General features: G+C 54.4%; 1 protein-coding gene across 1 annotated transcript in view; it reads left to right on the forward strand.

Moving 5' to 3' along the window:
- Positions 1-1,468: 1,468 nt before the first annotated feature.
- Positions 1,469-24,447, forward strand: part of LOC133359589 (prolyl 4-hydroxylase subunit alpha-1-like) — a 30,290-nt gene continuing 7,311 nt past the window's right edge. Inside the window, exons 1-5 of the mRNA XM_061578041.1 lie at positions 1,469-1,598; positions 4,685-4,763; positions 17,539-17,635; positions 19,841-19,992; positions 21,960-22,097. Coding sequence (XP_061434025.1) covers positions 4,697-4,763; positions 17,539-17,635; positions 19,841-19,992; positions 21,960-22,097 — 454 coding nt within the window. The 5' untranslated portion in view covers positions 1,469-1,598; positions 4,685-4,696. The remainder of the gene's footprint in view (positions 1,599-4,684; positions 4,764-17,538; positions 17,636-19,840; positions 19,993-21,959; positions 22,098-24,447) is intronic.

The raw sequence follows: 24,447 nt of genomic DNA on the forward strand, positions 1-24,447 counted from the left end.
TCAGAGGCAACACAAGCTTCCATCTTCAGGTGGAACGTCACAGCACGACTGCTGTATCAAGTGAGAGAAATTCCAAGAACACAGTATTTTTAAGCGATGGGTATTACCTTTTTCGATTTAAAGCTTTCGTGACTGCAGGGATTCATCTTCTTGGTTCTTTCGGTAAAGCCACGTAGAAGGGAAACAATCAAAATAATAAAATAAAACATAATAAAATTATTCTCACGACGTTTCAGCCACAACGCAAGCAGCCGTCATCAGGTGAAGACCAGGTCTGTCGCGGAGACAGCGTCTGAATGTCTCCCCGACAGACCTGGTCTTCACCTGATGACGGCTGCTTGCGTTGTGGCCGAAACTTCGTGAGAATTATTTTACGTTTTATTTTATTATTTTTATTGTTTCCATTCTACGTGACTTTACCGAAAGAACCAAGAAGAGGGGGTATTACCTTGTTATCGCGGCATCTCTCGTTGTCTGTTCAAAACTCTAACAGATAGGTGGAATTCCTCCCCGTAGAGGGTATTAATTCTAGATTTGAAGCTTTCGTGACTGCATGGATTCATATTTATTAGGTTTCTTCGGTAAAGTCATGTAGGTGAAAAATTAAAATTAATTAAAGTAAAATAAAATAAAAATCACGACGTTTCGGAGGGCAACACAAGCGTCATGATTTTTATTTTTATTTTACTTTTATTAATTTATTTTTTTTACCTACGTGACTTTACCGAAATAACCTACGAAATAGAAAATGATAATTTTGAGCTTTCGTGACTGCAGGAAATACTCTTTGGTTCTTTCGGTAAAGTCACGTATAAAGATAAAATAATAAATTAAATCCTAGCATACGACGTTTCGATTGCACAACACAAGCAATCATCATCAGGTATAAATGAAAAAGAAACACAAATCTAGTATACTTAGAAATGTAATGTAATATTATTAAGTATACGAGATTTGTGTTTCTATTTCATTTATACCTGATGATGATTGCTTGTGTTGCAATCGAAACGTCGTAGTATGCTATTATTTAATTTATTATTTTATCTTTATACGTGACTTTACCGAAAGCTCCAAATTTACATTTTCAATTTCTTAGGTTTTTTCGGTAAAGTCACGTAAAAAATTAAAATTAATAAAAGTAAAATAAAAATAAAATAAAAATCACGACGCTTGTGTTCCCTCCGAAACGTCGTGATGTTTATTTTATTTTACTTTTATTAATTTTAATTTTTTTTCTTTATACGTGACTTTACCGAAAGAACCAAAGACTAAATAGAAAATGGAACGTATTGGAGGGAGGGGTGGGAGGGGCTAAAAGTGTTCGCAAGTCGAGGAGTTGCACCACCACCACCGCCATCACCACCACCACCCCCCCGGCATGTTGCGTCGATTCCTCGGAATCGAATTGCTTTGAATCTATCGGAAGAATCGATTCCTCTCCCCCCACTCACCACCACCACCACATCCACCATTGCTCAGTCGCTTCAGGTCACGCATCAGCAGACAGCAAGAAGCAGGCAACAGTCAGCAATCAGCAGGCGTTGGCTTCGTGTGAACTCTTCCGAAGACGGCGCGCGGGCGATCGGGACTTCTATTCGGTAAACTTTGAACATTGCGCAAAATCGTTGAAATAATTTAAATTAACAAAAAAGTTACGGTGTTGGCGGCGGCGTTCCCCGGTCACCGGGGTGCCCGGGGCCTGTCGCCCTGGTCGGTAGGGGATTCTAGGCGAGCGCGGGGGGCCCGAGAGCCCGTCGGAGGCCTATAGGGGGAGGGGTGAAAAAAAGTTTTAAAAGTTACATTGACGATCAAACAGCAGCAGTAGCATCATCATCATAATCAGCAGCAGTAGCATCAGCAGTAGTGTCAGCAGCAGTGTCATCAGCAGCAGCAGTAGTGTCATCAGCAGCAGTAGCATCACCAGCAGCAGTTGCATCAGAAGCTTTAACAGCAGCAGTGTCGTCAGCAGCAGTAGCGTCAGCAGCAGTGTCGTCAGCAGCAGTTGTGTCAGCAGCAGCAGTAGCATCAGCAGTAGCTTCATCAGCAGCAGTAGCATCAGCAGTGTCATTAGCAGCAGTGTTAGCAGCAGTAGCATCACCAGCAGTGTCATCAGCAGTAGCGTCAGCAGCAGTGTCATCAGCAGCTTCATCAGCAGTGTCATCAGCAGCAGTGTCATCAGCAGCAGTGTCATCAGCAGCAGTGTCATCAGCAGCAGTGTCATCAGCAGCAGTGTCATCAGCAGCAGTAGCATCAGCAGCAGTAGCATCAGCAGTGTCAGCATCAGCAGTGTCAGCAGCAGCAGTGTCAGCAGCAGCAGTGTCAGCAGCAGTAGCATCAGCAGCAGTAGCATCAGCAGCAGTGTCATCAGCAGCAGTAGCATCAGCAGCAGTAGCATCAGCAGTGTCATCATCAGCAGTGTCATAAGCAGTGCCATCAGCAGCAGTGTCACCAGCAGCAGTGTCATCAGCAGCAGTTGCTTGATCAGCAGCAGTGTCATCAGCAGCAGTGTCATCAGCAGCAGTGTCATCAGCAGCAGTGTCATCAGCAGCAGTGTCATCAGCAGCAGTGTCATCAGCAGCAGTGTCATCAGCAGCAGTAGCATCAGCAGCAGTAGCATCAGCAGCAGTAGCATCAGCAGCAGTAGCATCAGCAGTGTCATCAGCAGCAGTTGTGTCAGCAGCAGCAGCAGTAGCATCAGCAGTAGCTTCATCAGCAGCAGTAGCATCAGCAGTGTCATCAGCAGCAGTGTTAGCAGCAGTAGCATCACCAGCAGTGTCATCAGCAGTAGCGTCAGCAGCAGTGTCATCAGCAGCTTCATCAGAAGCAGTGTCATCAGCAGCTTCATCAGCAGCAGTGTCATCAGCAGCAGTGTCATCAGCAGCAGTGTCATCAGCAGCAGTAGCATCAGCAGTGTCAGCATCAGCAGTGTCAGCAGCAGCAGTGTCAGCAGCAGCAGTAGCATCAGCAGTTGCTTCATCAGCAGCAGTGTCATCAGCAGCAGTAGCATCAGCAGCAGTAGCATCAGCAGTGTTATCAGCAGTGTCATAAGCAGTGCCATCAGCAGCAGTGTCACCAGCAGCAGTGTCATCAGCAGCAGTTGCTTCATCATCAGCAGTGTCATCAACAGCAGTGTCATCAGCAGCAGTGTCATCAGCAGCAGTGTCAGCAGCAGCAGTGTCATCAGCAGTAGTAGCATCAGCAGTGTTAGCAGCAGTAGCATCAGCAGTTGCTTCATCAGCAGCAGTGTCATCGGCAGCAGTGTCATCGGCAGCAGTGTCATCAGCAGTATCATCAGCAGCAGTAGCATCAGAATCTTCATCATCAGCAGTGTCATCAGCAGTGTCATCAGCAGCAGTAGCATCAGCAGCAGTAGCATCAGCAGTGTCATCAGCAGCGTCATCAGCAGCAGTAGTGTCATCAGCACCAGTGTCATCAGCAGTAGCAGCATAAACTCAGCAGCAGTAGCATCAGCAACAGTGTCATCAGTAACAGCAGTAGCAGCATTAAGAGCAGCATGAAGATCATCAGCAGCATCAGCAGCAGTGTCATCAGCAGCAGTAGCATCAGCAGCATAAACTCCGCAGCAGTAGCATCAGCAACAGTGTCATCAGTAGCAGTAACAGCAGTAGCAGCATGAAGAGCAGCAGCATGAAGATCAGCAGCAGCAGTGTCATCAGCAGCAGTGTCATCAGCAGCAGTGTCATCAGCAGTAGCAGTATAAACTCAACAGCAGTAGCATCAGCAACAGTGTCATCAGTAGCAGTAAGAGAAGTAGCAGCATGAAGATCAGCAGCAGCAGCAGTAGTGTCATCAGCAGCAGCTTCATCAGCAGTGGCAGCATAAACTCAGCAGCAGTGTCATCAGCAGTTGTCATCAGCAGCATCCGCAATAGTAGCACCAGCATCATCAGCATCATCATCATCAGCAGTAGCGTCACACAGCAGCAGCAGCAGCATCATCAGCAGTAACAGCAGCATCAGCAGTAACAGCAGCATCAGCAGTAGCAGCAGCATCAGCAGTAGCGTCACACAGCAGTAGCAGTAGCATCATCAGCAGTAGCAGCAGCATCATCAGCAGTAGCAGCATCAGCAGTAGCAGCAGCATCAGCAGTAGCGTCACACAGCAGCATCATCAGCAGTAGCAGCAGCATCAGCAGTAGCGTCACACAGCAGCAGCATCAGCAGTAGCAGCAGCATCATCAGCAGTAGCAGCATCAGCAGTAGCAGCAGCATCAGCAGTAGCGTCACACAGCAGTGTCATCAGCAGCATCATTTCCAACACCGTGGTGCTGATGATGATGATCGTGATGGTGTTTGTCGATGATTTCTGTTGCTGATGTGTGATCCTATAGCCTAGGGACACCCCCAGTGGCAGCTGTCCCTGTGTGTGAGTCTGCTGTCAGTAGTAGTAGGGGTAGCGATGATTGCTGCTACTACTGCCGTGTGATTCCTATAGCCTAGGTGCACACCCAGTGGCAGCTATCCCTGTGTGTGAGTCTGCTGTCAGTAGTAGTAGTAGGGGTAGCGATGATTGCTGCTGCTACTACTGCCGTGTGATCCTATAGCCTAGGGGCACACCCAGTGGCAGCTGTCCCTGTGTGTGAGTCTTCTGTCAGTAGTAGTAGGGGTAGCGACGATTTGCTGGATTGTTTTCCCTGTCTGCGTGTCTGTCCCGTGTGTTTCAGGAGTTGGCCATCATGCTTCGGCTGTTGCTGCTTGTGCTGGTGGTTCGGCCTGCACTGATGGAGGTGTTCACATCAATAGGTGACGCACGCGCAAACACGCACACACGCAAATACGCACGCACACAAACACGCACGCACACACGCACACAAACACACACACGCGCAAACACGCACACACACGCAAACACGCACGCAAACACGTACGCAGACGCACGCAAACACGCACGCAAACACACGCAAACACGCACACACACATGCACACAAACACGCACACGCAAACACGCACGCAAATACGCACACACACAAACACGCAAACGCACATACACGCAAACGCACATACACGCAAACACACGCACGCACGCAAACACGCACAAACACACACGCACACACACGCACACACACGCACACAAACACGCACACAAACACGCACACACAAACACGCAAACACACAAACACACACACACACGCACAAACACGCACACACACGCAAACACGCACGCAAACACGCGCAAACACGCGCACAAACACGCACGCAAACACGCACGCAAACACGCACGCACACAAACACGCACGCACACAAACACGCACACAAACAAACACGCACACACGCACATACACGCACATACACGCACATACACGCACATACACGCACATACACGCACACGCACACACACACGCAAACACACACACGCAAACACACGCGCACGCACACACGCGCACATGCAAACGCACAAACACGCAAACGCACAAAACAAAGACAAAGGTCCCTTGTGTAGCCTTTAACAGACTGTCGGGGCAATCGCTGTTAGCCAGATTTTTTTTTCGAAGGTAAATAATCGAAAACGTAAAATTTAGCACGGGGCACGCGAGCACAGCCACCTTGTTTCTTCAAACTTATCTATGAACATCATTTGTTTTTTTTTACGACAGGGAACCAAGGTGGAGTGGGGTGGGGAGGGGGTGTCCAGGCTGCTGCAGTAAGCGGCAGAGGTCGCAAACGGGTTTTTATTCCGTACCCGTACCTGGCCACACCAGGGTCGCAAATGGGTACCCATACCCTGCCGGGTACGGGTACCCGTACCCTACCCGTACCCTACCCGAAATGAGTGACAAACGGTGACTCACCAGTGACTCACGGCCTACCCGTACCCGGCCGCACCAGGGTCGCAAACGGGTACCCATACTCGGCCGGGTACGGTTACCCGTTCCCTACCCGTGCCCTACCCGAAATGAGTGACAAACGGTGACTCACCAGTGACTCACGGCCTACCCGTACCCGGCCGCACCAGGGTCGCAAATGGGTAACCGTACCCGTACCTGGCCGGGTACGGGTAGCCGGGTATTGGGTAGGGTACGGGTATCGGGTACCCGGTTGCGACCTCTGGTAAGCGGTTAAGAACCACTGCTCCAGATGATGTACAATGCAGGGTAACAGATAATAATACTCCAAAGCTGCAGACGCAATAACGAATGTCACGATAATTGTTTTTTTACCCTTCTATCTGGCAACAAAATTGACACCTTTTTTTTACAAGGAGTCATGTTTGCATAGACCACAATACCTGCGGTCGTAATGCAAACAAAAAACATAACTCTGATAATGTATGCACTGTCCTTGGTCTATGCTAACATGACTCCTTGTAAAAAAAGGTGTCAGTTTTGTTGCCAGATAGAAGGGTAAAAAATCAATTATCATTTTTTTTACTGGCAAATGAGGTTCCAATGGTGTCAATGCTTACCCCGAGCTCTCATACTCTGATGGTGCATTGTCTTTGAGTTGTGCACCTTTTGGCGTCATCTGGTCCAACACCATGTGAGACTAGGCTCTAAGAAAAGCTGTCTCGGGTGTGAACCAATCAACTTCAAGGACAGTGCACATTATCAGAGTTATGTGTTTTTTGTTTGCATTATGACTGCACGTAGTATGGTCTATGTTAACATGACTCCTTGTAAAAAAAAGTGTCAGTTTTGTTGCCCGATAGAAGGGTAAAAAATCAATTATCATTTTTTTTACTGGCAAATGAGGTTCCAATGGTGTCAATGCTTACCCCGAGCTCTCGTACTCTGATGGTGCATTGTCTTTGAGTTGTGCACCTTTTGGCGTCATCTGGTCCAACACCATGTGAGACTAGGCTCTAAGAAAAGCTGTCTCGGGTGTGGACCAATCAACCTCAAGGACAGTGCACATACATTATCAGAGTTATGTTTTTGTTTGCGTTATGGCTGCAGGTATTGTGGTCTATGCAAACATGACTCCTTGTAAAAAAAGGTGTCAGTTTTGTTGCCAGATAGAAGGGTAAATAACCAATTATATTTTTTACTGGCAAATGAGGTTCCAATGGAACGAATGTCACGTTAATAGCTTCGAAAAGTCAAAAAAGTCTCCCCGCCTGTTTCGCCATCTTCCCCAGGTGGTCTCCTGAGCCCGGAGGCACATTCCTCGTGGCTGTCGTTGCAGATTCTCAGAAGCTTGAAAAACATTTTTTGTTTAAGCACCCTGTACATCTCTGTGTGTCTTGATTTCAAGCTGTTCGTGATTGCAGGGATTCATTTTCTTGGTTCTTTCGGTAAAGTCATCACGTTAGAAGGGAAATAATAAAGTAAAATAATATAAAACAATAAGAAATTCTCACGACGTTTCGACTGCAACACAAGCAATCATCATCAGTAAAGTCACGTAGGTAAAAAAATGAAATTAAAATTAATAAAAATAAAATAATAAAAATCACGACGTTTCTGAGGCAATGCAAGCTTCCGTCTTCAGGTGAAACCGTCACAGCAAAATATCTGTATCTTCTTTTATTTTTATTAATTTTAATTTCATTTTTTACCTACACGGTGACTTTACCGAAAAAACTAAGAGCATGAATCCTTGCAGTCACGAAAGCTTCAAATCTAAAATCATCATCAGGTGTGAAATCCACGGCAAGAATTTTTTTTTTTCAAATTTTCTTGCTGTGGATTTCACACCTGATGATGATTGCTTGTGTTGCAATCGAAACGCCGTGAGAATTTTTATTGTTTTATATTATTTTACTTTATTATTTTCCTTCTACGTGACGACTTTACCAAAAGAACCAAGAAGATGAATCTCTGTGTGTGTTTGTGGAGCTGAGTGGACTTGCCGATGACTGGTACCAGCGATGTCAAGATCGGCCTCTGTGGAGGAGGCTCATGAACGACGCTGTGCTGCTACTGGGCAGTGCCAGGCTAGGTGCACAGTGAGGCTACTGGGCAGTTGGAGGCAGTCGCCCTCCCAACAACAACGGAGGGCGGAGGAGCGACGCTCACAACAACGAGCGGAGCGCCGGGTGGCTAAAACGCAGCGAGTTGGCACAGTAGGGGGGTACAGCTGGTGGTGGTGCATCTACTGGTCATCTCAGTCAGTCGACCCATGGCACCTGCAGGGTCTGTCCCGTGCCCTCCTCATGCACCTAGCCTGGCACAGCAGCACTCAACCCATGGCACCTGCAGGGTCTGCCCCGTGACCTCCTCCTCATGCACCTAGCCTGGCACAGCAGCAGTCAACCCATGGCACCTGCTGGGTCTGCCCCGTGACCTCCTCCTCATGCACCTAGCCTGGCACAGCAGCAGTCAACCCATGGCACCTGCTGGGTCAGTCCCGTGACCTCCTCCTCCTGCACCTAGCCTGGCACAGCAGCAGTCAACCCATGGCACCTGCTGGGTCTGTCCCGTGAACTCCTCCTCATGCACCTAGCCTGGCACAGCAGCACTCAACCCATGGCACCTGCAGGGTCTGTCCCGTGACCTCTTCCTCATGCACCTAGCCTGGTACAGCAGCAGTCAACCCATGGCACCTGCTGGGTTTGTCCCGTGACCTCCTCCTCCTGCACCTAGCCTGGCACAGCAGTCAACCCATGGCACCTGCAGGGTCTGTCCCGTGACCTCATGCACCTGGCCTGGTACAGCAGCAGTCAACCCATGGCACCTGCAGGGTCTGCCCCGTGACCTCCTCATGCACCTAGCCTGGCACAGCAGCAGCAGTCAACCCATGGCACCTGGAGGGTCTGTCCCGTGACCTCCTCCTCATGCACCTAGCCTGGCACAGCAGCACTCAACCCATGGCACCTGCAGGGTCAGTCCCGTGACCTCCTCCTCATGCATCTGTAAAGTAGTAACTCGGCAGGAGACGACTTCACGGGTAGCACACTCTTTATTTTCACCAACTTGTAGTTACACGGATGACTAACACCCTACTTCGTTACACGGGTGACCAACACCCACTTAGCTACACGGGTGACGGACACCCACTCAGCTACACGGGTGACTAACACCCACTCAGCTACACGGGTGACCAACACCCACTCAGCTACACGGGTGACCAACACCCACTCAGCTACACGGGTGACCAACACCCTCCTTAGCTACTCGGGTGACTAACACCCACTCAGCTGTACTGACACGGGCTCTTATGCCTCGTAGCCTTCCGGGACACACCCAGCCGGGGTGCCCGTCTCGGCTCTGGGTACCACCGTCCCGACCCACACGGGCGTCGGACTACGGTCCCCCAGTCTCGGCTCCGAGCCACACAGGGCCCCGGTCCCCACAAGGACGGCGGGACTAGGGGTCTCGGGCCACTACCTCCTCCACCCCGTCTTCGGTCTTCAACTGGTTAACACTGACCACGAGTGCTCTCGCGCGTCCCCCTTTATACCCCTCCTGCGGACGTCGCTGAGAGCACCCACTTATCTGACCAATCACTGCGCACTCGCTACGATCCTCTTTTCCCAGCTTGTGTGAGCGCGCCTTACCACCGGCGCGCGCGTCCATGCCACGCCCACATTGCGTGCCCAACCCCGCGCCCCGTGATCCATCACAGCCGGCGCACGTCAATACCACCACTACATCACCCCCTACCACATAGCTCGCAGCCGACCCGGCTGCTAATAAAACATACAACACCCCTTCACCCCCATGTGTGCCCCGTAACATAACACAAACCCTAACAACACAACATGAACACCGCAATCCGCAAAACCCAGCAACCCCCACACCCACAACAAGAACAACATGCACAATCCGGCGAGTGGCAACGATACTGTGTATGCGGAAAGAGTAACAATAAAAAAAAATTTCTTTAATCATTTTCTCTTCTTTTCTCTCCGACTCATGCAGCGTCCCAATGTCCGAGCGTCCCTTGAACGGGACATTACCCCGGCAGAGGGGGAAGCCGGCAACGAAGTCGGGCTTTAACAAAAAAAGAATTTTTTTTTTTTTTTCATGAAAAGTGTTGAGTCCTTGCCCGAGTCCGCCTTGCCGGACCGTCGTACGGCACAGGACGCAGTTGGCCATCCGGCGGCGCCGGCAGTTCAGGAAGGCATGGGCCAGGCATCGGGGCTCCGCGCGAGCCGCGGGGTTCCGGTTCCCGACGGTCAACAGCCGTCAGGTCCGAGACACCTGGGGGTGGGTCAGGTGGAGACACGTGAGGATCAGCCTGCGACACATCCCTCCCCGAGTCGACGGTCACATCACACGCTCGGTCGTCACGGCACAACCCGGGGTCACGCGGCGCCGCGTAGGGTTTCAGTCGGGAGGGGTGCACGTACCAACGGCGTTTTCCCCATTTAATCTGTATACTCTGGGGTCGTGCAACCCGCACAATTTCCACCGGTCCCCTCCATGGTCTCAACAGTTTGGGGGACGTAGCCAACGGTGCGTGTGGACAATGCAGCCAGGCCTTATCGCCCGGTTCCCAATTGTGCGTATGCACCTTCCGTTCATGCAATCGCTCGTTCGCGATCTGCCGAGAGCGTGAATTCAATCTCGCAGCCTCTCGCGCCTCAGCCAATTTGGCAATGTTAAACTTAATGTGGTCTGCCAATTTTGATTTTGCACGTGGCTGTGAAATCCCCAGTTGGACGTCCATGGCCGGATCAGCCTCCCGCCCATACATCAGAAAAAATGGAGAAAACCCCGTCGCCGCATGGGGTGCCATCCGATAGGCCGCTAGTACCCCCGGTACCTGTAAGTCCCAATCCACCTGGTCGTTGCATACCTGTTGGCACAGCATAGACGTAATCGTCCTGTTCAGACGTTCAACCATACCGTCAGTCTGCGGGTGGTACGGGGAGGTACGTACTTTCTTTGTACCCAACAGGTCGCACACCTCGCGCAACAAAACACTCGAAAAGTTTTTCCCTTGATCCGTCAGCAAGCGTTCGGGGGCGCCTTTGTCCAAAACGTAACCTTGGACAAAGGCGTCCGCCACTGCCGCAGCCGACTGGTTGGCGAGTGGCCACGCCATGGGCCAGCGGGTGAAGTACTCTACGCCAACCAGCAGGAACTTATTTCCCCGAGGTGTAGTGGGAAAGGGCCCCAAGATGTCTAGCGCGACCAATTCGTTCGTGCGCGAAACTTGAATGGATTGAAGCGGTGGATTAGCCGCTATTGGTGGCGGTTTTCTTTTAGCGCACCCTACACACCCCTTAAGAATGTTCGCCACGTCATTGCCCATCCCAGGCCAATAGTAGTCTCGCTGAATGAGGGCGAGCGTTTTGTGAAACCCCAGATGCATGAGTCGTTCATGGGCAGCCAGGACGACCTTACCCCGTACAGCAACCGGCACCACAAGCATGTGACGCCGGGACATGGAGTCCCACTTCATCAAGAGGCCCTGTCTGCACACCCAGGAACCGACCCGCGTTTCCCCGCCCTCGGGAACGTTAACCTTCCGACGTAGCGCGAGTAGGGAGCTGTCGGCCATTTGCAGACGGCCCCACTCGATGAGAGGCAATGCTAACAGCGAGTCCCTCCCCGTGGGGGCGTCGACCCCCGTAGTATCCGTGGCGGCTAGCACCACTTCCGCGGGGACATCGACAGAAGGTTTACACCGCGCCGATCCTAACTGACATGCGCATTCCGTACGCGTCGGCAACCGTGACAATGCATCCGCATTCGAGTGGCGCAACCCCTTGCGGTAAATCGTCGTGAATTGGTAGTCCTGAAGGACCTCCAACCATCGGGACAATTGGCCGGATGGCTGCGCCACCCGCATAGCGTATTGGAGAGCCGCATGGTCCGTGCGAACCGTAAAGTGACGGCCATACAGATACGGCCTGAATTGCTGTATAAAAAACACAATCGCCAGCAATTCACGCCATGTCACGCAGTAGCGTTGTTCCGCGGGGGACAGAACCCTGCTACCGTAGGCGACCACCCGTTCGACCCCCCCGACCACCTGTGAGAGCACTCCCCCGATACCCGTGTTACTGGCATCCGTGTCGAGCACAAACGGTTGCGTGAAATCGGGGTAACACAGGGGGGGAGCCTGCACCAAGGCGTCACGAAGGGAGCAGAACGCGGCCTCCTCCTCCGGCCCCCAGTGAAACCGCACCCCTTTAGCCGTCAAGGCGTGCAGGGGCCTGGCTATGGTGGCAAACTGCTTGACAAAACGACGGTAATAGGAGGCAAATCCTATGAAGCTGCGGACTTCAGTAACAGAGGTCGGTGTTGGCCATGAGCCGACGCATTGCGTCTTAGCAGGGTCCGTCGAGATCCCCGAACGGCTAACGATATGGCCCAAATACCTGACCGATTCCCGAAGCAGAAAACATTTAGCCGGTTTAAATTTAAGCTTCGCGGAACGCATCCTGAGAAACACTGCTCTCAGTCGCTGGAGGTGCTCCTCAAAAGTTCGGCTGAAAACGATGATATCATCGAGGTAAATCAAACAGGTGTCCCATTGAAGGCCTGACAAAACCAATTCCATGAGCCTCTGGAACGTGGCAGGAGCGGAATGTAAACCCATGGGCAATCGGTTGAACTCAAATAGGCCTCCCGGTGTCCGGAAAGCGGTTTTAGGTTTTGATTCGTCATCGAGGGGCAATTGCCAAAATCCCGAAAGCAAATCGAGCGTCGAAAAAAACTGTGCTCCTGCCAAGGCATCCAGCGACTCATCCATCCTGGGGAGCGGATACGCATCGGCCATTGATATTTTGTTTAGGCGGCGGAAATCAACACAGAACCGCAGGGATCCATCCTGTTTTTTAACCAAGACGATAGGAGCACCCCACGGACTGGAAGAGGGCGCAATGATGTCGGCCGCCAACATGTCATTTACTGCCGACTGCACATGCTCCTTCTCGGCTGGACTGAGCCGGAAGGGATTCTGTCGAATAGGGGCCGCGTCCCCAGTCTCTATGTGGTGGCGCAACAGGTCTGTGCAGCCAATGTCGTACTTGTGCCTGCTAAACACGTCAGCGAACTCGAGCAGCAAGCCCCTCAATGCACCCAACTGCACACTGGACAAGGTACTGGACCCGGCACACAACGAGTCCAACCACTCCGTCCCCTCCTCACTTTGGGGATGCGTATCGACATTTGAATCGGCGTGAGCAACGAGCTGTTCCTCGACGGGTAGCGGCGCGGCGTGAGCGAGCACCGTTCCCTGCGTAATCACGGCCGGCCGCGACCCCGTATTCAGGACCACAACGAACGGCTCACTGTCCCCCCTCACCATGGTCTGGGCCACCGCTAAGTCGAGGTCCCCTTTAGCCCTGTTAGACGGCCCCAATAGAACTCCCTGCGCCCCCGCATCCGCCCCAAGGGGTTTTCTCAACCGAAGGGGTACCAACATTTGCGATCCCGGGGGCACCCGTACAGTCCGGGTTGCCAGCGCCTGCACCGTCGCACAAGCCGTGCGTATCTTATTTGGACTTTTCAAAAACTCAACCCGCCGACCCGACGGAAGCTCAATGCAGGCCTGGTCTATGAGAATTTTTATGGGCATTTTAGACAGAAAGTCCGTGCCTAGTAAACAAGGAACGGCCAACGATGATGATACAAAAATAGGACCCGCCAATTTAATGTTGCCAATACAAATAGTCGCCCGAATCTGGCCGATGATTCCCAAAGATCCCCCGTTTGCCGCGTAAAATGGTACGTCGACCGGCAGAAGTGGTCGACATTGTACGGGAAGAATATTATAAATAAGGTCCGAAATAATAGTGGCCGACGCACCCGTGTCCACGAGCACCCGGACCTCAACCCCGTCAATGTACCCCGTTACCACGGACGACCCGGCCGACGCAGCCACAATCCTGTGGGCCAATTCGGACCACTCGACTGCCTTCGGGCCGTACGCGGACCCCTCTCGCCGAACCGAACCCCCGGCGCCCATACACGGTCCCCCCACCGCTAAGCGGCGACCCGAACGTGCCGTGCGTGTGGACCGAACGTGTGAGGTGCCGCGACTTGCCGGGTTCAGTTGGGATGTCTTGAGTCCCTGGTCGTCGTCCGGACGTGGTCCCGCGGTGCGTTGACGCGGGGCCCGGCACCCGGACGCGACGTGGCCCCGAAGGCCGCAGTTGTAGCAGACGACGAGGGACGTCGTAGGTTTTGGTTGCTCCAGCTTGCGGGAGGAGCGTGTGGGCGAACGACCTCCCGTTCTCCACTCCCCCGGCCTCGAACCAGCGAAGGCCTCCTCCCGAGGCACAGCAGGCTGAGGTCCGATGATCGTGGCGGCCGGTGCCCCGTTCTCCACCGATGCGCAGACGACCGTCGGCTTCCGCTGTAGGACCTCGTAAGCGTGGATACTCGTGGCAATCCCCAGGGAGCAGATGTCCATTTCGTCCGCCGTATTAATGGGAACTCCCAATCCGTGAGCCAGCGCCAGCAGCTGCTCCGTCACCATGGCGTCCTTCCCCTCCTTGTCCATGCGGGGAAAAGCAGAATCCGCCAGGGCGAGCAGCGCCGTGCGATAGGCGAGCGTTGTTTCTCCAACCACCTTCCGCCGATCGTAGAACTGGTGGCGACAGGTCGAGGGCGGCCCGAACACCTTGGCCAACAGGTGCAGCGCGGCCTGGAGCGTTGAGCGGGACGACCTCGGGGCAGACGTGAAGGCCGCAAGCGCGTCGTCGTCGAGCATCGCTGGCAGCGCGCGCAGGGCAGTGGTGTCGGACCACCCCGACATTTCTTGATGCGCGATGAACCGTCGCTGGAAGGCTCCCCAGTCGCCCCCGTCCGCCTTGAACACCGACAGCGCGGGCAATCGTTGCTGGAGAACTCGATCGTCGTCGTCGTCGTTGGAACGATTTTCCCGCGCGCCGCTGTGGTTGTAGAAAATGTCGGCTCCCTCTGCAGGCGCAAAATGGAGAGCTCCGGCGCTCGCCGATGACGCGGGCTGCGCTGTGTGGAGACCTCTGGCCACGTGGTGTCCGCGTTACCCGCCAACCGGAGGCGGACCCTCAAAAATGGCGCCAACTCCAAAACTTTTGGCGCGAAACGCCTTATGGCGGGAACCCTCCAGCCGCGCCGCCTCTTCCAACCCCGCAGGCGTTCCACCGGCCGCTGGAACAAAGATCTCCGCCAAGATCGCAGCGGCGGCGAGCAGCAACTCCGCCAGGCGGGAGTGTGCGTCCTGCAGGCTGGTGTCGGAGGCGGGCGGAGCATCGGCCATTTCCGCGAAGTGCTGCATCGGCGGCAACTCCTCGTCCTCTCCTCCCGAGGGTGGTGTCACCGGTACGTTGTCGTCTCCCCGGTCTTGCACGTGGGAACGAGAAGTCTTCCTTGTGTCCATTCTCCTTGAAGACAGGTTTACTTCTGACGCCAGTTGTAAAGTAGTAACTCGGCAGGAGACGACTTCACGGGTAGCACACTCTTTATTTTCACCAACTTGTAGTTACACGGATGACTAACACCCTACTTCGTTACACGGGTGACCAACACCCACTTAGCTACACGGGTGACGGACACCCACTCAGCTACACGGGTGACTAACACCCACTCAGCTACACGGGTGACCAACACCCACTCAGCTACACGGGTGACCAACACCCACTCAGCTACACGGGTGACCAACACCCTCCTTAGCTACTCGGGTGACTAACACCCACTCAGCTGTACTGACACGGGCTCTTATGCCCCGTAGCCTTCCGGGACACACCCAGCCAGGGTGCCCGTCTCGGCTCTGGGTACCACCGTCCCGACCCACACGGGCGTCGGACTACGGTCCCCCAGTCTCGGCTCCGAGCCACACAGGGCCCCGGTCCCCACAAGGACGGCGGGACTAGGGGTCTCGGGCCACTACCTCCTCCACCCCGTCTTCGGTCTTCAACTGGTTAACACTGACCACGAGTGCTCTCGCGCGTCCCCCTTTATACCCCTCCTGCGGACGTCGCTGAGAGCACCCACTTATCTGACCAATCACTGCGCACTCGCTACGATCCTCTTTTCCCAGCTTGTGTGAGCGCGCCTTACCACCGGCGCGCGCGTCCATGCCACGCCCACATCGCGTGCCCAACCCCGCGCCCCGTGATCCATCACAGCCGGCGCACGTCAATACCACCACTACACATCTAGCCTGGCACAGCAGCAGTCTACCCATGGCACCTGCTGGGTCAGTCCCGTGACCTCCTCATGCACCTAGCCTGGCACAGCAGCACTCAACCCATGGCACCTGCTGGGTCAGTCCCGTGACCTCCTCCTCATGCACCTAGCCTGGCACAGCAGCAGCAATCAACCCATGGCACCTGGAGGGTCTGTCCTGTGACCTCCTCCTGCACCTAGCCTGGCACAGCAGCAGTCAACCCATGGCACCTGCTGGGTCAGTCCCGTGACCTCCTCCTCATGCACCTAGCCTGGCACAGCAGCAGTCAACCCATGGCACCTGCAGGGTCTGCCCCGTGACCTCCTCATGCACCTAGCCTGGCACAGCAGCAGTCAACCCATGGCATCTGCAGGGTCTGCTCCGTGACCTCCTGCCAGTGGGCGTTCAACACTTCACGTGGCCTCAGCGTGCACCCAGCCTGATGTGGTACAGGAGGACGTGGAGCTGAGTGGACTTGCCGATGACTGGTACCAGCGGTGTTAAGATCGGCCTCTGTGGAGGAGGCTCGTGAAGGACGCTACTGGGCAGTTGGAGGCAGTCGCCCTCCAGCAACAACGGAGGGCGGAGGAGCGACGCTCACAACAACGAGCGGAGCGCCGGGTGGCTAAAGCACAGCAAGTTGGCACAGTAGGGGGCACAGGTGGTGCATCAGCCAGTCATTTCGGTCATCTCAGTCAGTCGACCCGTGGCACTTGCAGGGTCTGCCCCGTGACCTCCTGCCAGCGGGCCTTCGACACTTCACGTGGCCTCAAGGTGCACATGGCCTGGCACAAGCGTCGTGGTGACGTCACCGCCACTTAGTGGCGAATGGCGGTTGTTGTTGTTGTGTGTGTCTGTGTGTATCTGTGTGTGTCTGTGTGTCTCTGTGTGTGTCTCTGTGTGTGTCTCTGTGGGTGTCTCTGTGAGCGTTCGACACTTCACGTGGCCTCAGCGTGCACCTAGCCTGGCATAAGCGCCGTGGTGACGTCACCGCTACTTAGTGGCGAATGGCGCTTGTTGTTGGTGTGTGTGTGTGTGTCAGTGTGTGTATCTGTGTGTGTATCTCTGTGTATCTGTGTGTATGTGTGTGTCTGTGTGTGTGTGTCTGTGTATATGTGTGTGTGTCTCTGTGTGTGTCTGTGTGTCTCTGTGTGTGTGTCTCTGTGTCTCTGTGTGTGTCTCTGTGCGTGTCTCTGTGCGTGTCTCTGTGCGTGTCTCTGTGCGTGTCTCTCTGTGTGTGTCTGTGTGTGTCTCTGTGTGTGTCTCTGTGTGTGTGTATCTGTGCGTGTCTCTGTGTGTGTCTCTGTGCGTGTCTCTATGTGTCTTTGTGTGTGTCTCTGTGTGTATCTGTGCGTCTCTCTGTGCATGTCTCTCTGTGTGTCTCTGTGCTTGTCTCTGTGTGTGTCTCTGTGCGTCTCTCTGTGTGTGTCTCTGTGCGTGTCTCTGTGCGTGTCTCTGTGCGTGTCTCTGTGTGTGTCTCTGTGTGTTGTTGTGTTTTTGCAACCCCCTCTGTCTCCCTCTGTCTCAGGACACATGAGCGAGCTGCTCGACACCGAATCGGACCTCCTGCGCGCTCTCGACTCGTACATCGCCGAGCAACAGAGACGCCTGCACAGCCTGAGAGCGTGAGAACAGCAGCAGCAGCATCATCAGCAGCAGCAGCATCAGCAGCATCAACGTTATGATCATCAGCAACATCATCAGCAGCATCATCGTCATCAGCAGCATCAGCAGCAGCATTATGATCATCAGCAACATCATCAGCAGCATCGTCATCAGCAGCATCGTCATCATCATCGTCATCATCATCGTCATCATCAGCAGTATCGTCATCATCAGCAGCATCGTCATCATCAGCAGCAGCAGCATCAACATGAGCAGCAGCAGCATCAGCAGCAGCATCAGCAGCAGCAGCATCAACATTATGATCATCAGCAACATCATCAGCAGCAGCAGCATCAGCAGCATCAGCAGCAGCAGCATCAACATCAGCAGCAGCAGCAGCAGCATCAGCAGCAGCATCAGCAGCAGCATCAACATTATGATCATCAGCAGCATCAGCAGCATCAGCAGCAGCATCATCAGCAGCAGCATCAGCAGCAGCATCATCAGCAGCAGCATCAGCAACATTATGATCATCAGCAACATCATCAGCAGCAACATCAATATCAGCAGCAGCATTATGATCATCATCAGCAGCAACATCAATATCAGCAGCGTCATCAGCAGCATCGTCATCATCAGCAGCATTGTCATCATCAGCAGCATCATGATCATCAGCTGCAACATCAATATCAGCAGCAGCATCAACATTATGATCATCAGCAACATCATCAGCAGAAACATCAATATCAGCAGCGTCATCAGCAGCATCATGATCATCAGCCGCAACATCAATATCAGCAGCAGCATCATTATGATCATCAGCAACATCATCAGCAGCATCAACATTATGATCATCAGCAACATCAATATCAGCAGCATCGTCATCAGCAGCAGCATCGTCATCATCAGCAGCATCATGATCATCAGCATCAACATCAGCAGCAGCATCATCAGCAGCAGCATCATCAGCAGCATCGTCATCATCAGCAACATCATCAGCAGCAATATCAATATCAGCAGCGTCATCAGCAGCATCGTTATCATCAGCAACATCATCAGCAGAAACATCAATATCAGCAGCAGCATCAACAGCATTGTCATCAGCAACATCATCAGCAGCAATATCAATATCAGCAGCGTCATCAGCAGCATCGTCATCAGCAGCAGGGGGAGAGCCACACAAACTCCAAATACACAGTCATTGTCAGAGTCGAGATCGAACCCACGACCTCCTGTACACCGGCAAGGCAGTTTACATGTCGCCGCATGCAATTTCCAAATAGACAGCAGCAGGCATCAGGGTCGGGATTGAACCCACAACCTCCTGCATACCAGGCGATGTAGTTAACATCTCCTAGTCACCCACCCACCAACTCACCCACTCACACACCCACTCACCCACCCACCCACCCACCCCACCAACCCACCTACCCCCTCACCCACCCACCCACCTACCCACCCCACCAACCCACCTACCCCCTCACCCACTCACCCACCCACCCCCTCACCTACTCACCCACTCACCCACCCACTAACCCACCGACCCACTCACTCACCCACTCACCCATTCACCCACTCACCAACCCACCCACCCACTCACCCAACCACCCACTGACCCACCCACTCACCCACCCACTCACCCACCCACCCACTCACTCACTCACCCCCTCACCCACCCACTCACTCACCCACCCACCCACCCACCCACCCACCAACTCACCCACTCACTCACTTACCCACTCACCCACCCACTCACCCACCCACTCACCCATCCACTCACTCACCCACTCACTCACCCACTCACTCACTCACCCACCCACCCACCCACCCACCCCACCAACCCACCTACCCCCTCACCCACCCACCCACCTACCCACCCCACCAACCCACCTACCCCCTCACCCACTCACCCACCCACCCCCTCACCTACTCACCCACTCACCCACTCACCCACCCACCCACCCACTCACCCAACCACCCACTCACCCACCCACTCACCCACCCACTCACCCACCCACTCACCCACCCACCCACTCACCCAACCACCCACTCACCCACTCACCCACCCACCCACTCACCCACCCACCCACCCACCCACTCACTCACCCACCCACCCACCCACTCACTCACCCACCCACTCACTCACCCACCCACCCAACCACCCAGCCACCCACAAAACCCACCGTCCCCCCCCCCCACCGCTCTCCCCGCGCTCTCCCTCGCAGGTGGGCGGAGTCTATACAGGAAGTCCGCCGCGCCGCGACCCTTGACCCGGAAGGGTTCCTGGGCAATCCGGTCAACGCCTACCGGCTACTCAAGCGGCTGGGGCAGCAGTGGCGGACGCTGGACGACACGGCCATCATGAACCCGGCCACAGGTGGGTCGCAAGCAAGCCGCACCCGCTCACTCACTCATTCACTCATTCACTCGCTCGCTCATTCACTCGCTCACTCACTCATTCACTCATTCACTCGCTCACTCATTCGCTCACTCATTCACTCGCTCACTCACTCACTCAGCTTACACTCACTCACTCATTCACTCACTCATTCACTCACTCATTCACTCACTCGCTCACTCACTCACTCGCTCACTCATTTGCTCACTCATTCACTCGCTCACTCACTCACTCAGCTTAACACTCACTCACTCACTCATTCACTCACTCACTCAGCTTACACTCGCTCACTCATTCACTCGCTCACTCATTCACTCATTCACTCATTCACTCGCTCACTCATTCACTCAGCTTTCATTCACTTAGCTTACACTCACTCATTCACTCATTCACTCGCTCGCTCATTCACTCGCTCACTCACTCACTCATCCACTCATTCACTCGCTCACTCATTCGCTCACTCATTCACTCGCTCACTCACTCACTCAGCTTACACTCACTCACTCATTCACTCACTCATTCACTCATTCACTCGCTCACTCACTCGCTCACTCATTTTCTCACTCATTCACTCGCTCACTCACTCACTCAGCTTAACACTCACTCACTCATTCACTCACTCACTCAGCTTACACTCGCTCACTCATTCACTCGCTCACTCATTCACTCATTCACTCATTCACTCGCTCACTCATTCACTCAGCTTTCATTCACTTAGCTTACACTCACTCGCTCATTCACTCAGCTTACACTCGTTCATTCACTCAGCTTCCACTCGCTCAGCTTCCACTCACTCATTCACTGAGCTTAGACTCACTCATTCACTCACTCAGCTTCCACTCATACAGCTTACACTCACTCATTCACTCAGCTTAAGCTCACTCACTCATTCACTCACTCAGCTTACACTCATACAGCTTAGACTCACTCATTCATTCAGCTTAAGCTCACTCACTCATTCACTCACTCAGCTTACACTCGCTCAGCTTCCACTCACTCAGCTTACACTCACTCGGCTTAGACTCACTCATCCACTCAGCTTAGACTCACTCACTCATTCACTCAGCTTACACTCATTCACTCAGCTCTCATTCACTCGCTCAATCACTCAGCTTAAACTCGCTCACTCATTCACTCAGCGTTCACTCACTCGGCTTACACTCACTCAGCTTAGACTCACTCATTCACTCAGCTACACTCTCTCACTCATTCACTCAGCTTACACTCATTCAGCTTACACCCACCTACTCACCCACCTGCTCACCCACCTGCTCACCCACTCGCTCACCCACTCGCTCACCCACTCGCTCACCCACTCGCTCACCCACTCGCTTGCTCACCCACTCGCTCGCTCACCCACTCATTCACCCACGCACTCACCCACTCGCTCATCCACTCGCTCATTCACCCACTCGCTCGCTCACCCACCCACTCACCCACCCGCTCACCCACTCACTCACCCACTCGCTCACCCACTCGCTCACCCACTCATTCACCCACCCACTCACCCACTCGCTCACCCCCTCGCTCACCCACTCGCTCATTCACTCACCCACTCGCTCACCCACTCGCTCACCCACTCGCTCACCCACTCATTCACCCACCCACCCGCTCACCCACTCGCTCACCCACTCACCCACTCGCTCGCTCACTCACCCACTCGCTCACCCACTCACTCACCCACTCGCTCACCCACCCACTCACCCACCCGCTCGCCCACCCGCTCGCTCACCCACTCGCTCACCCACTCGCTTACCCACTCGCTCGCCCACTCGCTCACCCACCCACTCACCCACTCGCTCACCCACCCACTCACCCACCCGCTCGCCCACCCGCTCGCTCACCCATTCGCTCACCCGCTCGCTCACCCATTCGCTCACCCACCCACCCACTCGCTCGCCCACTCACCCAGAGCTGCGGTTTGTCTCCGTCTCCCTCTTACCAAGAGTTCCTAGCGAACATATCTGCCCAGCGTCTGCGGCTGCCCACCGAGGAGGATGTGACCGGGGCAGCCAAGGCCCTGATGCGTCTCCAGGACACGTACAGGCTGAGCACGCGCGACATCGCAGACAGGAACCTACCAGGTACTCGCTCCCTTCTACGTGACTTTACCGAAAGAACCAAGAAGATGAATCCCTGCAGTCACGAACAGCTTGAAATCGAAAGAGACTCACTCTGTGAGACATTCTATGTCTGTGGCTGCTACAGCCTGGGCCGGGTCTCAGAACCTGAGTCCTCTGAGTCTCTAAACCCTGAGTCTCTAGACTGTGAGTCTCTAAACCCTGAGTCTCTAAACCCTGAGTCTCTGAGTCTTTAGACTGTGAGTCTCTAGACTGTGAGTCTCTACTCCCTGAGTCTTTGAGTCTCTAAACCCATGAGTCTCTAGACTCTGAGTCCTAAACCCTGAGTCCCTGAGACTCTAAGTTACTCCACCCACTCGCTCCCTCATTCACCCGCTCACCCACTCGCTCCCTCATTTACTCGCTCCCTCATTCACCCGCTCACCCACTCGATCCCTCATTCACCCGCTCACCCACTCGCTCCCTCATTCACTCGCTCCCTCATTCACCCGCTCACCCACTCGCTCCCTCATTTACCCGCTCACCCACTCGTTCCCTCATTCACCCGCTCACCCACTCGCTCCCTCATTCACCCGCTCACCCACTCGCTCACCCGCTCGCTCCCTCATTCACCCGCTCACCCACTCGCTCACCCACTCACTCACCCACTCGCTCACCCACTCGCTCCCTCATTCACTCGCTCCCTCATTCACCCGCTCACCCACTCACTCACCCACTCGCTCACCCACTAGCTCCCTCATTCACCCACTCGCTCACCCACTCACTCATTCACTCGCTCCCTCATTCACTCGCTCCCTCATTCACCAGCTCACCCAATCGCTCCCTCATTCACTCGCTCCCTCATTCACTCGCTCCCTCATTCACCAGCTCACCCAATCGCTCCCTCATTCACCCGCTCACCCACTCGCTCACCCACTCGCTCCCTCATTCACCCTCTCACCCACTCACTCACCCGCTCGCTCCCTCATTCACCCGCTCACCCACTCGCTCACCCACTCGCTCACCCGCTCGCTACCTCATTCACCCGCTCACCCACTCGTTCACCCACTCGCTCACCCACTCGCTCACCCGCTCGCTCCCTCATTCAGTCTCTGAGTCTCTAAGTCTCTGAGTCTCTAAACCCTGAGTCTCTAAACCCTGAGTCTCTAATCCCCGAGTCTCCGAGTCTCTGGACCCCGTAACCCTTCCTCTCCCCACCCTGCCCCACCCTAACCCACTCGCTCACCCACTCGCTCACCCACTCGCTCACCCACTCACTCCCTCATTCACCCGCTCACCCACTCGCTCACCCACTCGCTCCCTCATTCACCCGCTCACCCACCCGCTCACCCACTCGCTCCCTCACCTACTCGCTCCCTCATTCACTCGCTCCCTCATTCACCCGCTCACACACTCGCTCCCTCACCCACTCATTCGCTCGCTCCCTCATTCACCCGCTCACCCACTCGCTCACCCACTCGCTCACCTACTCGCTCCCTCATTCACCCGCTCACCCACTCGCTCACCCACTCGCTCACCCACTCGCTGACTCATTCACCCGCTCACTCGCTCACCCACTCGCTCACCCACTCGCTCGCTCATTCAGTCTCTGAGTCTCTCAACCCCGAGTCTCCGAGTCTCTGGACCTCGTAACCCTTCTCCCCACCCCGCCCCACCCTCACCCACTCGCTCACCCACTCGCTCACCCACTCGCTCACCCACTCGCTCACCCACTCGCTCATTCAGTCTCTGAGTCTCTGAGTATCTAAGTCTCTAAACCCCGAGTCTCTGAGTCTCCAATCCCCGAGTCTCTAAACCCTGAGTCTCTAAACCCTGAGTCTCCAATCCCCGAGTCCCTGAGTCTCCAATCCCCGAGTCTCCTAGTCTCGTAACCCTTCTCTCCACCCCGTCCCACCCTCACCCACCGTCTCTCTCCCTGTGTGTGTGTCTGTGCGCTCGCTCATTCACCCTCAAGGCGCGATGTACCACGTCGCTTTCCCTGTGTGCTCGCTCATTCACCCGCTCACCCACTCGCTCATCCACTCGCTCACTCATTCACCCGCTCACCCACCCGCTCACCCACTCGTTCCCTCACCTACTCGTTCCCTCATTCACTCGCTCCCTCATTCACCCGCTCACACACTCGCTCCCTCACCCACTCACTCATTCGTTTGCTCCCTCATTCACCCGCTCACCCACTCGCTCCCTCACCCACTCGCTGACTCATTCACCCGCTCACCCACTCGCTCACCCACTCGCTCATTCGCTCGCTCACTCATTCAGTCCCTGAGTCTCCAATCCCCGAGTCTCTGGACCCCGTAACCCTTCCCCTCCCCACCCCGCCCCACCCTCACCCACGGTCTCTCTCCCACTC

The sequence above is a fragment of the Lethenteron reissneri genome, chromosome 65 (genome assembly GCF_015708825.2).
Source record: "Lethenteron reissneri isolate LAM-NWPU_2019-01 chromosome 65, ASM1570882v1, whole genome shotgun sequence".
In the NCBI taxonomy this organism is placed as follows: Eukaryota; Metazoa; Chordata; class Hyperoartia; order Petromyzontiformes; family Petromyzontidae; genus Lethenteron; species Lethenteron reissneri.